The sequence below is a fragment of the Marmota monax genome, unplaced genomic scaffold, assembly GCF_021218885.2.
Source record: "Marmota monax isolate L192 unplaced genomic scaffold, Marmota_monax_Labrador192_F-V1.1 WCK01_AAM20220418_F8-fsc00091, whole genome shotgun sequence".
In the NCBI taxonomy this organism is placed as follows: domain Eukaryota; kingdom Metazoa; phylum Chordata; class Mammalia; order Rodentia; family Sciuridae; genus Marmota; species Marmota monax.
Genome location: NW_026692434.1, coordinates 2,282,607 through 2,298,067, shown reverse-complemented (window position 1 = coordinate 2,298,067; position 15,461 = coordinate 2,282,607). Strand labels below are relative to the sequence as shown.

The 15,461-nt window shown below is 34.6% G+C and overlaps 2 protein-coding genes across 4 annotated transcripts in view; both read right to left on the bottom strand.

The window, feature by feature from the left end:
- Adgrb3 (adhesion G protein-coupled receptor B3) overlaps window positions 1-15,461 on the bottom strand; it is a 695,051-nt gene that overhangs the window by 398,827 nt on the left and 280,763 nt on the right. For all 3 annotated transcript variants that reach the window (XM_058578796.1, XM_058578794.1, XM_058578795.1), the window contains one exon: window positions 13,580-13,744. In XM_058578796.1, the coding sequence (XP_058434779.1) occupies window positions 13,580-13,744 (165 nt within the window). The remainder of the gene's footprint in view (window positions 1-13,579; window positions 13,745-15,461) is intronic.
- On the bottom strand, window positions 2,112-3,846 carry LOC124091784 (ribosomal L1 domain-containing protein 1-like). The gene is given in 3 exon segments (XM_046442982.2): window positions 2,112-3,077; window positions 3,079-3,674; window positions 3,677-3,846. Coding segments are annotated over 3 exon segments (1,311 nt in total). The 5' UTR covers window positions 3,783-3,846; the 3' UTR covers window positions 2,112-2,468.

Sequence of the window (15,461 nt, the reverse complement as noted above, 5' to 3'; positions counted from 1 at the left end):
TGAAATGATGAAACTACTGGAAGAAAACAGGGAAAATGCTTTAGCACAACAAAATGGACAGGGTATTAAAAATAAAATGCCAATAGCACAAAGTGACAAACGGGATTATAATAAACTAAAAACTTTTGGCACAACAAAGGAGATTATCATCAGGGTGAAGAGACAACTTATAGAACAGAAGAAAATAATTGAGAACTATACAAAAGGTTAATATCCAGCATCTATAAGAAACTCCAAAAACTTAATAGCCAAACAATAACAACAACAACAACAAAACTTATTTTAAAATGGACAATAGTCCTAAGTAGACATTTCTTCAGAGAAAAGGTAGAAATAGCCAAAAAGGTCCATACACACACAAAAAAATTGTTCAACATCATTAATCATCTTGAAAACACAAATCAAAACCACAATGAAAAATCACCTCAACTTAGTATGAATGTCCATTATTAAAATGATTTGAGATAGCACTGGTAGATTAACTCAGAAGTAAAGCATTTGTCTACCATGTACAAGGCTCTGGGTTCAATGGTCAACACTGCAAAAACAAAACAAAAACAAAAACACTAAATGCTGGCAAGAGTGTGGAGAAATGAGACTACTTGATCACTGTTGGTGGGAATGTAAATTAGTGCAGCTACCATGGAAAATAATATGGAGATTCCTCAAAAATTTAAAAATTGAACTACCATATGATCCAGCAATCTCACTGCTGGGTACATGTCCAAGGAAAAGAAATTCAGTATGTTAAGGAAAAATTCGTATCCCCATGTTTATTATAGCCCTATGCATAATAGTCAAGGAATGGAAACAATTGAGGTATCCATCAATTGATAAATGGATAAAGAAAATGTGGCACATATACACAATGAAATACCATTCTACCCCCCAAAAGAATAAAATCTTGTTATTTGTGACAACATGAATGAAAATAGAGATCAATATACTAAGTAAAATAAACCAGGCACAGTAAGACAAGTATCACTCGATATTATTTGTGGAATCTAAAAAAGCTAATCCTGTAGAAGTTGAGAGTAGAAGGGTGGTTAGTGGAGACTGGGAAGAGGAGAAGGGAAGGAGGAATGGGAAAAGGTTGATCAACCCCTTCTAGGATCAGTCAGAGTAAGAAGTGCTTGGGTGCCATTGCACAGTAGGAAGAGTATAGATAACAACAATGTGCTACATATTTCAAAACTAACAGTGCTTCCCAAATTTATTTGAAATGTAACCCCTCATCTCTCCTACTCCCTATGGAACACCATTTGGTAAACACTGCATTTGAGAACATAATTTCTTCCATAATATTCAGCCAGGTCACAATCAACATTTTCATAGCCTGTTTGATTTCTCTTCATTTCCATCACAAGCACTTGAAGTTGGATTTCTATTTTTTTTTCTTTTTCAGTTTAAAAGCTCCAAATGCCTATTGCTTTATAAGCTGATCTGCAAAGGTGACTAAGAACAGAGAAAAATAAGGCTGTGTTTTGAAGCAGGGAGAATGCTGAGAGATCAGACTGTCATGCCATTGTATAATGTGTTTCCTTATGCACCAATGTCACATGAGACAGTTGGTGTTTCATTTTAGCAATATGACAATGCACCAGATTTTCTGGACCTGGAAGAGTTAAAACTGCAAACACAAATTGTTAGGCTTTTGATGTTTACATTGTTGTTTGGACTTGCTCCTGCCATATATATATGGAGCTGCAATTGTGTTCACCTGGAAGAAAAAACTATTTCTGTGGACAAGGCCCAAACTAAATTCTATGGCAATTAAAAAAAAAAATGTTGCTTTTTTCAGTCTATTTTCACATCTTGATCAATAACTGGTGAAAAAATAGAATATCTCAGATAATAAAAAACACAAAATAGGTTGTGTGTCTATCCATCGCATCATGCATATTTTGGATAATAAAACTATCATTTCAGCAATTTTTCGAAGTTAAATACTGCTGACTGATTAAGGCAAATATATGGAAGAGATGCAAGGAGAAGAATCCTGGCTCCTGTCTTTGAAGCATTCTGATTTATTTATTTATTTTTTATTTATTTATTTATTTTTTCAAACTGGACGCTGCCAACATTACATTTTAATAGTAAAATAACAAAACTGTAATTAACATTATATTTTAATAATCCAACACGACCATGGAGAAGCACTCTACTTTCCCTCTATTACATTAGCAAATACATAGGACAAAATTAAAAAATAGACTTCACTTCAAAGCACTGGCTCTTAGAACCAGGTAAATGTCAGAATCCCCAGTGCAGGTTTCTAAGATATTTAGGTACAGGCCACCCTTTTGGAGAAGGTTGCAAAGGGGTCAGGACTGAGTTTTTAATTGGTTCTTTGTGGTGCGAGGGAGGGCATGCAGGGCCGTGGGTGTGCTCCTCTAGTACTCCACCCAGCCCAGGGCCCAAGTATTTCTGAAAAGCTCTTGGGGTGACCGCCGCTCCGGCTGGGAGAGTCACTGATTTGGGGTTGACTGGGCTACTTTGGCCTTCTTCAGCCACTGTTTGGGGGTTTTGGGAGATTTTCTTGCAGATTTGCTGGGAGTAGTAAAGAGCTTGGCCTCTGGCTTTTTTGGAGTCTGTCTCAGGTCTTTTTTCCCCAGTGCAGGGTTTCTTTCTGTTTTCTTCTGTTCCACTTTTGGCTGCTTTGTTGGGCCTTTTCCTGGGGTCTCGGGCTCTGCAGATTCCGGGGTCTCTGGAGCTGGCGGGGCCTTTCTCTTCTTGGCACGAGGGGTGCTGGGACCAAGACTTTTCTTGGGAGACTTCTTTCCTGTGGCCTTAACATTTTCTTTAGCCAGAGAGCTGCCTATTGGTACCAGCTGTGGAATTTCCTCATCAGACGTATCTGTTGCTTTTAACTGGGGCTTTACCAGTTTGGTCTTTTTCTTCTGGGACCCAGGGCTCTTCGCTGGACCCCCAGTTTTAGGTGCCGCAGGGTCACCTTTACTTAGGGCTGCAGCCTCCCTAGCCCGTTGCCTTAACTTCTTGTTTTTCTTCTTCTTCAACTTCTGTTTTTCACGGAGTTTTCTCTCTTTCTCTTTTTGCTTTGCTTCCTTTTTTTCCTTCCTTCAGTTTACGGAAGGACACTCTGTCGTTCTCATTCTGACAGCTGACAAAAGAGGAAAAGACGGGAAGGGAAACAGACCTCTCAGTCTTCACAAAGAGAAGCTTCAGGCTCTCCCACTTCTCTGGCAGTTTCTCTGAGAGAGTTTTTGTGATGGTAATGATGTTTTCAATAATGTGCTGAATCTGCATCCCAGTGTGACCGATGCGTATAGTGCTGCAAGAACCACTCTTGGAGATGTTTAGGACAGTTCCACCTACAGAGCTGTTGATTTCTTTCGATAAATTCTTTGCCAGAAGGTTCACAGGAACTGGAACTTTCTTCCTACGGTAGAAATGCTTCCCTATGTGTGAGGGCAAAAGCCGCCGGATTCTGTCATCTGCGAGGAAGAAGTCAAAACTACTCAGAAGGCGGAGCTTGGCTTCATAGGCTTTATACTCTGTTTTTAAGGCTTTGAAAGGGATAATCCGAGAGATGGTTTTAATTCCATGCTTGTTCAAAAGTTTTCTGTAGAAACGTTCTGTCTCTTCAATTGATGGGCGCTCATCCTTAGTGAATAAACAGACTTCTGATAGATCTGATCGAACCATGAGGCAAGGACCTGCTCCTGGTCCAGCTGGTTCCGCGAGGTCGGAGCAGCCGGGGTCGAAGCAGAGGTGGCAGAAGCAGCCGAGGCCTCCGCTGGGGTGGAGGCCGCGCCGTCCATCGCGCCCTCACCTCGTGCGGCCTCGCTGCAGCAGCTCGGCGCCGCTTCCTCGTGCGCACGCACCAGCGAGGCCCGGAACCGGAAACTAGCATTCTGATTTAGATAAAACAAATTTGGAGAGTTCAAACCTGCACTGAATTAGGAGTTATCCTGGGATCCGGAAAAACCATCAGACCACAAGGCTTTTTGCTCTGAACATATGCTGAATAAAAAAATCTGTTTTTTTTTTCCCTTGCTATTTTAACATAAATTATAAAGGAAAAAATATCAAAATGCAAATATCATTCCTAGAAAACAAACATGAATATGTAAGGAAGTGACCAGGGTAAGGTTCAAAAGGCTTGTGGGTGGGGCGGGACCACTGGCAAGTAAGGGAAAACAAAAACAATTAATAGACTGAGTAGCAAAATGAACTAAGCTAAGGTTACAAATAATTTTTTAAAAAATCTTATCAGCTAAGAATCAAAAGATTACCAGGATAATGATAAAAATCTAAAATGAAAGAAAACAAATATAAATTGACACACAGCAAACTAGAAAGTTAAGAAGATAAGATCCAAATTAATTAAAGAACAGGTTAATGAGGTAGTATTTGAGTTGGAAATTATAACATCCTCACTACAGACAACTGTGGACCTTTGAATGAAGGTCAAGCAAATGTTTAGCATCTTCCCACTGACAGTCTTCACCAGAAGGGCTCCCTGCCGAGGTACAACTGGAAGGTCATCCTCTTATAAAGGCTGAGGATAGAATTTTTAGGCCAGCAAGAGACTGAAATCTCTTGCTTTAGATAATAGAGATATTTGGATCAAAGCATGCTCCTGAGGACTTACCCTTGGGTGATTCTTCCTCTCTCAAGGTTTATAGGAGTATGCAAATGTACTTGGAAACTACAACCCAACACATTCCGTCTAGCGGGGAGCCTGGAAACTTCTCAAATATATAGGACAGCCAGTATGATACTGTTCAGCCCAAGGCAAACACAAGCCCATAGGTAAGTACTATTCTCTAGTACAAACCAGAGAGATCTATTTGAGTGTATGATCATGGCTGTAGAACTCTAAAATTATATAATATTTTGAGTTTATCTGAACTACTTTTTCCAAAATTTCTTTTTTAATTAAATTATTTATTTATTCTAGTTTGTTACATGCTATGTCAGAATGCAATTAATTTCATATTATATATACAGTGCACAAGTTTTCAAGTTACTTATTGTACACAAAGTATTTTCACAACATTCGTGTTTTCTTTTTTTTTTAAGAGAGAGAGAGAGAGAGAATTTTTTTTTAATATTTATTTTTTAGGTTTTTCTTCGGCAGACACAACATCTTTGTTTGTATGTGGTGCTGAGGATTGAACCCGGGCCGCACGCATGCCAGGTGAGCACGCTACTGCTTAAGCCACATCCCCAGCCCCAACATTCGTGTTTTCATGCATGTACTTAGGGTAATGATGTCTAACCCATTCCACCATCATTCCTACTACTTTGCCCTCTCCCTCCCCCTCCCTCCCCTTTACCCTATCTAAAGTTCCTCTATTTCTTTCATGCGACCCCCCATCACCATTATGAGTCAGCAACCTCATACCAAAGAAAACATTTGGCCTTTGGTTTCTTGGGATTGGCTTACTTCACTTAGCATTATATTCTCCAACTCCATCCATTTACCTGAAAATGTCATGATTTTATTCTCTTTTAATACTGAGTAATTTTCCATTGTGTATATATACCATAGTTACTTTATCCATTCATCTACTGAAGGGCATCTGGGTTGTTTCCACAATTTAGCTATTGTAAATTGTGCTGCTATAAACATTGATACGGCTGTGTCCCTGTAGTATTCTGTTTTTAAGTCCTTTGGGTATAAACCGAGGAGTGGAATAGCTGGATCAAATGGTGGTTCCATTCCAAGTTTTCCAAGGAATCTCCATACTGCTTTCCAGATTAGCTGCACCAATTTGCAATCGCACCAGCAATGTATGAGTGTGCCTTTTTCCCCACATCCTCACCAACACTTATTGTTGTTTGTATTCTTGATAGCTGCCATTCTGACTGGAGTGAGATAAAATCTTAAGAGTAGTTTCGATTTGCATTTCTCTAATTGCTAGAGATGTTGAACATCTTTTCATATGTTTGTTGATTGATTGAATATCCTCTTTTGAGAAGTGTCTCTTCAGTTCCCTGGCCCAATTATTGACTGAGTTATTTGTTTTTTTTTTTTTTTTTTGGTGTTAAGGTTTATGAGTTCTTTATGTATTCTAGAGATCAGTGCTCTATCTGCTGTACCTGTGGTAAAAATTTGCTCCCATTCTGTAGGCTCTCTATTCACCTCACTGATTGTTTCTTTTGCTGAAAAGAAGCTTTGTAGCTTGAATCCATCCCATTTATTGATTCTTGGTTTTAATTCTTGCATTACAGGAGTCTTATTAAGGAAGTTGGGGGCCTAATCAGACATGATAGATATTTGGGCCTACTTTTTCTTCCATTAGGTGCAAGGTCTCTGGTTGAATTCCTAGGTCCTTGATCCACTTTGAGTGGAGTTTTATGCATGGTGAGAGATCGAGGGATCATTTCATTTTTGTTACATGTGGATTTCCAGTTTTCCCAGCACCATTTGTTGAAGAGGCTATCTTTTCTCCAATGTATGCTTTTGGTGCCTTTGTCTAATATAACTGTAGTTATGTGGATTATTCTCTGTGTCCTCTATTATGTACCATTGGTCTATAGGTTGATTTTGGTGCAAATACCATGCCGTTTTTGTCATTATTGCTCTGTAGTTTAGTTTAAGGTCTGGAATAGTTATATCACCAGCTTCACTCTTCTTGCTAAGTATTGCTTTGGCTTTCTGGGTATCTTATTTTTCCAAATGAATTTTATGACTGCTTTTTCTATTTCTATGAGGAATGTCATTGGGATTGCATTGAATCTATAAAGTGCTTTTAGTAGCATGGTCATTTTGACAATATTAATTCTGCCTATCCAAGAACAAGGTAGAGCTTTCCATCATCTAAAGTCTCCTTTAATTTCTTTTTTAGTATGCTATAGTTTTCATTGTAGAGGTCTTTCACCTCTTTTGTTATGTGTATTCCCGAGTTTTTTTTTTTTTTAGGCTATTATAAATGGGGTGGTTTTCCTAATTTCTCTTTCAGAGGTTTGCCACTGATGTACAGAAATGCCTTTGAATTATGGGTGTTGATTTTTATATCCAGCTACTTTGCTGAATTCATTTATTAATTTTAGGAGATTTCTGGTGGAATGTTTTGGGTCTTCTAGGTATAGAATCACATCATCTGCAAACAAAGATAATTTGAGTTCTTCTTTTCTTATCTGTATCCCTTTAATTTCTTTAGTCTGTCTAATTGTTCTGGCTAGAGTTTTAAGAACTATGTTAAATGGAAGTGGTGAAAGAGGGCATCCCTGTCTTGTTCCAGCTTTTAGAGGGAATGTTTCCAATTTTTCTCCATTTAGAATGATGTTGGCCTGGGACTTAGCATAGATAGCTTTTACAGTGTTGTGGTATGTTCCTGATATCCCTAGTTTTTCTAGTGTTTTGAACATGAAGGAATGCATATATTTTGCCACAAAATATATGTGGCATTTCTTAGTAAATACCAAAAAAAAAAAAAAAAAAAAAAAACAGAGATACTACCCTACATCCTATCTGAACACAATGGAATGAAATTAGAAATCAATGATAAAATAAAAAATAAAAGATACTCCAACATCTGGAAACTAAATAATATGCTGTTGAATGAACAATGGGTTGCAAAAGATATCAAGGAGAAGATTAAAAAATTATTAAAGGTAAATGAGAAAACTGATAGAACATATCGAAATCTCTGGACACTATGAAGGCAGCTCTAAGAGGAAAGTTCATTGCATGGAGTTCATTCCTTAGAAGAAGAAAAAGTCAACAAATAAATGACCTAACATTATTTCTCAGAGCCCTAGAAAAAGAAAAAATCAACCCCAAAAGCAGTAGAAGACAGGAAATAATTAAAATCAGAGCTGAAATCAATGAAATTGAAACAGAAGAAATGATTCACAAAATTGACAAATCAAAAGTTGGTTCTTTTAAAAAATAAATAAAATTGATAAACCATTAGCCATACTAATGAAGAGAAGGAGACAGAAAACTCAAATTACTAACATCCATGATGAAAAATAAAATATTATGATGGACACTTCAGAAATACAGAATATAATTAGAAATTATTTTGAAAATTTGTAGCCCAATAAAATACAAAATATCAAAGGTATCAACAAATTTCTAGAGGCATATGATATGCCCAAACTAAATCAGGATGATATACACAATTTAAACAGATCAATTTCAGAAGCCTACCAACCAAGAAAAGCCTAGGACTGGATGGATACACAGCTGAGTTCCACAAGACCTTTAAAGAATAACTAATACCAATACTTCTCAAACTATTTCATGAACTAGAAAAAGAGGGAACATTTCCAAATACATTCTGTGAGGCCAATATCACCCTGATTCCAAAACCAGACAAAGACACATCAAAGAAAGAAAACTTTAGACCAATATCTATAATGAATATAGATGCAAAAATTCTCAATAAAATTCTGGCAAATCGAATACAAAAACATATCAAAAAGATAGTGCACCATGGTCAAGTAGGGTTCATCCAGGGAAGCAAGGTTTGGTTCAACATATGGAAATCAGTAAATGTAATTCATCACATCAATAGACTTAAAGATAAAAATCATATGATCATGTCAATAGATGCAACATTTCTTAATATTAAAGTAATATCCTTATATGAATATTGACAAATGTCCTCTACTTTATATTGTTATATACTTTTGAAGCTACATACAAGTAATTATAATCATATCTCAATCAATCCCATGATGTAAAAAGATAATGAATATTGGTTCCATTTTATAAATAGGAAAACTGAGGAATGAATAGATAAGTTGTTCAAATTTAGTATTACCACTGAGACTTAATCCATGTGTTCTAAATTCCAGACCACTTAATTTCACACTAAATCAGATAATTAAATTTATTTATTCATATTTTAATATATAAATAAAAATTACTTATCTGCTAATTTATTTCTTTCATCATTTATTTTCAATTTTATCTGTCACTCATTTTTTATTAATTTTCTCTGTTTTAGTTGCACTTTACTACATGAACAGGTATCATGATGAGAAATGAAAAAAACTGAAACATTAATGAGGATCCAACTGGAATAATGGGGTTCTCTAATGCTCAACTACTCACAAGGAAAATTTTACTTACATAGCCATTTATTATAAAGAAAATTTGAAGTTTTGAACTGAGAACTTAAGCTTTTGAGGTTTCTGCTGTATTTAGTTTTGGAAAAGTTTATTTAAGTATTATTTTCTGGATATATATCAATATAATTTTAATGGTGAGCAAACTAGAAAAACTCAAACATTCCATTACAACTGATGCTCTTTTCCAGTTAAACATAAGGGAAAGTCAGAGACTTCCAAAGCGAGCAGAGCACGCTAGGAGAATAATCACTGTGAAGGGACACCAGGAATTGGTTTGACATAGTTGACATCTCTGATCTTCATAGCTTGTCTGGTGCTCACAGTAGAGTTCATGTATTTCCCTGGACCCAAGACATCTATGAGAACATCAATATCAGACGCGTTCACTTCAGAGACAAAAACAAGGTCACAGTACAGTCTACAAAACACCAGAGCTAAAATGAGTAGATGCTACTTCTTTACCAATTATAGTTAGTCTTCCTTTTTTTTAGACTATTTATCAATATAGCCCATCATAGACTTGTAGACTTGTTCTTCTTTCATAACCACAGCCAACCCAGAACAATGTTCCTGGCTATTAAACTCTCCCTGAAAGCACCTGTGTAAACCAACGTCTTTTTCTTAAGGCTCTTCTAACCCTCTGTGAGATGCCTCACAGTCCTCCTTGTTAGTGTTTTCTCATGGCTGAAGATAACAAACTTAACTTATGATCCTGGTGGACATTGGCTGGAGGGCACTGACATAATACAAGTAATATTAATTTCAGTGTTTTCAGTTTATGAAGCACCTCGCATAGTTCTCCTAATAGTCCTGTGAAGTAGATATTGCTAACACCCACATTTTAAAGATGAAGAAACTATGGATCAGAGGAGTGTCACAATTATATTATGAGTTAAAAATCTAAATTTAAATGTGTCCTTGGCAAAATTCCAAGATCCTTATATAATACCACATTAATATGTTACTAAATAGATGTAGAAGATATCCTTTAAAAATTGAGATAAATACTAGAAATTCACATATGTGAATGTCAAGAAAATCTATTCAATAGTAATTTATTAGCTATTACCAGGTTCAAAGTTCAATGGAGAAATAAGTAGAAAGTAGGAGAGGGGCTCCTTTTACTCAAATACACCAATTAAAACCATTATAAACTCAATATTTAATTAGTAACTACAATGAAAATTCAGAGAAAATTAAAAAATAGATTTGACTGAACTTTAAGTTTGGTGAGATAAGAGAAACAGATCACAAACACTATCAAACACACACACACACACTCTCTCTTCAGTAATATTCATGTTACTTAATAGTATAGATGACAAAAGTGGGAAATGGAGATCACATTGTATTTATGAGAAAGTGAATGAATAATAGTGAATTCCTATTGTTACCCCATACTCTGTGCTGCTTATATCCTTTCCCATTAACATGAACCCCTGTTCTCAGACATTGTTACATACATTGAAACTATTAGTTTCAATTAGCAATTATTAATTGATAATTATCAAATTAGGAATGTAATTACAATTTATGAGTTACAAAAAATTAGGAAATGCCATATCTATCTTTCCCTTTTTTTGTCTCTCTTTATATCGATCCCAGGCAGAAGGTTTTCACTCTAACAAAAGTGGGAGAAGGTTGGATATTGACTAAGAAAAGTATCTGATAGGACATTATCTACTCATACATAAATACCAAATTATGTGCAAATTAAAAAAAAATAACTTTCACTATTGAATGTGAACAATACACTCATCCCTACATGATGTTTACTTCATTGTAGGGGTTATACCTGTTTCTTAAAGCAAGATGGTGGAATGCTGTTGTAGCACAATCCCACACTAACCTGGCACTGCCCTTATTACAATTCATATTGCCAAATCTTGCAAAATTTAGTAATGCGTACTGATACAATTTGTGGTTTCTGCCATCTTCTTCTTGTCTGCACTTCATACTAGGTCCAATCAAAAACCAGCTAATGTGGGACTTAACCTACTTCTTCACTACTGAAACACCTCTGTCATAGCTTAATCCCATAAGAGGACATCTAAGAAATAGGTAGCATGGCTAGAAGAAATGTTAACCAAACCACTGAATCTTCAAATAACCACTTTTCACTCAGGCTGAAGTACTTACATATAATGTTAAAACTGCGTTCAACTTTTCATATTCTTATGTCTGAATCTACATAAGAGATTTTAAATTTTTGAGATAAGGAATTATATTCTCAGTAGTCTTATACCTAGTTGATGATTAATGATGGTTTTATAATCCCTGAAGGTATAATCAGTGAGTTTAGCTATAAGACAATTAGTTCTAAGGGGAATTGCTAATGTTTGCACAAAATACATCTTACATAATTTATAAATGATAATGCACAAAAATTTTGGCAGAATATGAAAGTATTTTTAAAAATCCCAACTATTAGAGTTTCCTTTCATATCAGAAATAAATTAAGAATATAATATGATAAAAGTTTTACATCTTTTATTGTGTAACTAAATTTAAGAATCAAAATAACAGGAAAAAGAAACAACTCATGATGAATTTAAGTACACAGAGATGGACCTATAATGCTCACTTATGAGAGCATACTGGATGGGCCAGATTTACAAATAAAATAAAAGCATAATGTCCTGAAATGAAGGATCTACATGAAAGTAAGTCATCTGGTTTTAGCTGTCTTAGAGCGATCCCATGGATAGTATAATACCATTAAACACCAGCCAGCTCAAAAACACATATGTTTACTACTTGAATGATAGAGCCACAACTATATCAATGTAGGAAAATGAGTCTTCACATCTGAATTCTCACAATATAGTCTCCTTATACCCTAATGTCCAAGTGTTTTATTCCTGAAAGAGTTCTTCATGGAAAGTAGATTATGAGAAAACTGGATTATAATATTTTAACTGATTAATGATGCTATATCTTTGTGTACATGTGGACCAGTTGAGGTAAAAAAATAGTAATAAAAATCAAAGTATTAACAAGTTCTTTAGTTATCTATTACTTTTTATTTACCAAAATTTATTTTTTCATTCACCATAAACAAATAAGATTGAACTATATTTGATTCTCCATTAATGTCACTGAATAGCAGTATACATTTTACAAATTCAAAACTTTGAATAAACTTTCCCAAACCCTTAGAGAAATGATAGGATATGAATGTGTATGCATGTGTGTGCCCATCTACGCATTTATATATAGAGAGAATAAAATTGATCGAATGAACTGATATTCTGTGAGTAATTTACAAACAAGTAATCATGACTTTCATTTCCCAATACCCATAATTATATGGCTATTGGCTTATATGGATTATATTCATAATTCATATTATTTATAATGTCCTGTTCAATAAAATTCCTTTATCCCTAACTGTATGCCGTTAAGTATAAGAATTTAGTAGTCCTTCTCTGAAGTAATGGGGAAAAATTAGCTTGTTATTTGAGTGTTTATATATTTTTTCAAATCTTAAAATGTTTTAGATAGTTAAAATTTCAGAACTTTGAAGCACTGCCTCATACCATAAGATATTGATTTGGGGAGTTTAGAGTGTAAATGGTATTGAATGTGAGATGGATAATGTTTTCAGATCCAACATAACTGGGATTCTGGGTATGTTGTTTGCATATGCAGAAGATGTAACCAAACAGAAAAATCTCCCAAAGAGTTAATGAATGAATTTTTATAGTCATTTGTCATTCTTGATAGATTTTGCCACACATCATTCATATCTATCTTTTTCTGGGAGAGTCTGTCATTTATGTGTATGCATTCCTCCCCGCCTCCAAATTGTGAGTCTCTTGAAGATAGCGATCAGCTCTATTCATTTTGGACATATTTTTGAATGTGTGAATAATCTAAATAATTGTGTTATGAAAACTTCGCTGTGTCATAACTGGTGAAATTAATAAAGATAGAATAGATTTGAAACAGAAAAATTTAACACAACATAAATATGTTCCAAGAACAGACTATATAGTCTTCCATAACCACATAAATATTATATATCATTTATGAGTAATCATTTTATGCAGCCAGCAGTAAATCTGAAAAGTCCAACATCCTACCAAGTATCTGTCATTTTCACACACGGTCAGTGGCAATTCCCTTCCTTAACTGAATGAGCATGAAGGAATGACAGGGGGAGAACCACCACTAAATAAAATCTTTCTAGTTATCATATGAGAGTAACAATCAATTTCAAGATCTAAGGAATTCTTGAAATTTTCTTAGAAGGGGAAATCAAGTGTAGATAAAACTCATTGGAAAACATTAGTATACACATTTATAGAAATCCAATAAAGGTGATTCATACTCACTCAAGAAAATATATATTGTTATAAATGGTAGAGTCTGGGAAGGTAACCAATTTGGGGCTAGAAACAATAACCAGGGAGCACATTTTCCAATGTGACTAAAAGAGTTCTATTCTTTTATATCCTATGTACACTAGGAACTGTATATAAAGCATATAAATGCAAAGTTCACCAAAAGCAAATATGCTCACCTGGACAGAGGGCGATATTACAAGGCTTATGATGTGTTTCTGGTCCTTCACAGGGCCTCCCTCCATACTGAGGAGGTGTGCATGATCTTGTTCTTGTTCTTTGGCCTCGACCACATGTAAATGAGCATAAACTCCATGGTGACCATTCCTCCCAAACTCCATGTACTGTAATAAAGCAAAGAAGCTTCAATAACCAAACCAGATGGTAAAGCCCAAGATTATTTTCTGTATAATTAAGAAAAAAAACTCATTGAATAAAGTATGAGGATACTTTTAAAATTTAGTTGCAATAGCAGTCTTATTTTCCATAAAATTGAAAATTTAATTTAAAATCCATTAAAATAATATTAAACTGTATGCACTTCTTTCTACATTTGTAGTTATGGCTCATGTCAAAAAGCTTAAAAATTCCTTGTGCCTCTCTCCCTCTTCATAAAACACAAGTTATTTTTAAGTCAAAATAAGATTAACTAAGGTAGAATATATAAAACTAAATTTCTAATAACAGAAATGAACCTCTGGAGTTAAATTTGCATTTAAATTACCAAGGACCAAACTAATTCTTCTAATACTTGTAATGTGTGAGAATTAAAAATTTTTATTGAATCAGAAAATGAAAATAATCTGAAAATTGATGGTATATATTTCAAAAGGTTTTAAATTTCATTTTAGAAAATCAATATATTTTATTAAAATTTTTTGGTTCAAAGTAACCACCTTTGCCTAAGAGGGTCATTTTAAACACTCGAATAAGATCCTCTTCTTTCCCCTATTTCAAAATGAGTGGTAAACATGAGGATCTCTTTCTAATGGCCATAAAAATCAGAAGACACTCTTCTTTCTCTGACAGCTTGGGAGAACTGAAAGTACTCCTAATTTGTATAAATTTCATTAACAATCCAAGTTATATAACAAAGATTATGACAACATAACTATGAATATACCAAGACTTCACATATTTCATTACAATGAGATTAAACTTGACCAGACATAACAACATGATCTTTGTTCCTTCATAATAACAATTCTGAATAAATACTGGTATCTTTTACAAAAGACTACCAGGCTTCAAAATTTAGATCCCTTCTCTGAATGTTCAAATTACTGCTGTCATCCCAAACTTAATATTTGGGGTAGTAAGCCATAGCACCTTGTGGATAACACAAATAAAATGAAGTCAAGAAAAAAAGTAGTCTTCTGTTGAGAAGCTCCTGTCTTGATGTGAGCTTCTGGCATTAGAAGACCCTAAGTTCAAGGTTACAGAAGAGTGAAATGCCACTCACTGGGAGGAGTGGAGAGGGTAAAATTTATAGTAGAAAATGACAAAAAATTCGCTCATTTTCTCTTCAGTATTGGCAGGGGTAAGCACAAATTCATATAAAGTGGCAGAGGAATTATGTGAGTAAATACAATATATTTAGAATTTTCTTCATGTATATGCTGACCAAGTTGTTACCTTAAAAACATCATAATATACTTATATTTAGCTAACTGGAAAATGTACTACCACATAGGATTATCATTTTTGTGGTGAGACTACTTAACATCATATTAAGAGTACAATATGTTGTCATTGAGTACAGCTAGATTTAAAAATTCTACAATGTGCATATATGTCAAAGCATTAGGTAATACATAGGTACATACAATTTAAAACATAAATAAATAAATTTAAAAAGAAACCCACAAATATAATACCTTAATAATGAGGTATACTATTCTCTTCTATTTATGTTATTGACTTACCTCAACTAGTGGTGAAAATATGTTCAAATATAGGGAAAATTAGCCAAATTTGAGTAATATTCAAACTCTTAAAGATTCTATGCTACATGCTGGGAAAATATTTTAAAGTAGCATAGAAAAGAACAAGAAAGTGAAA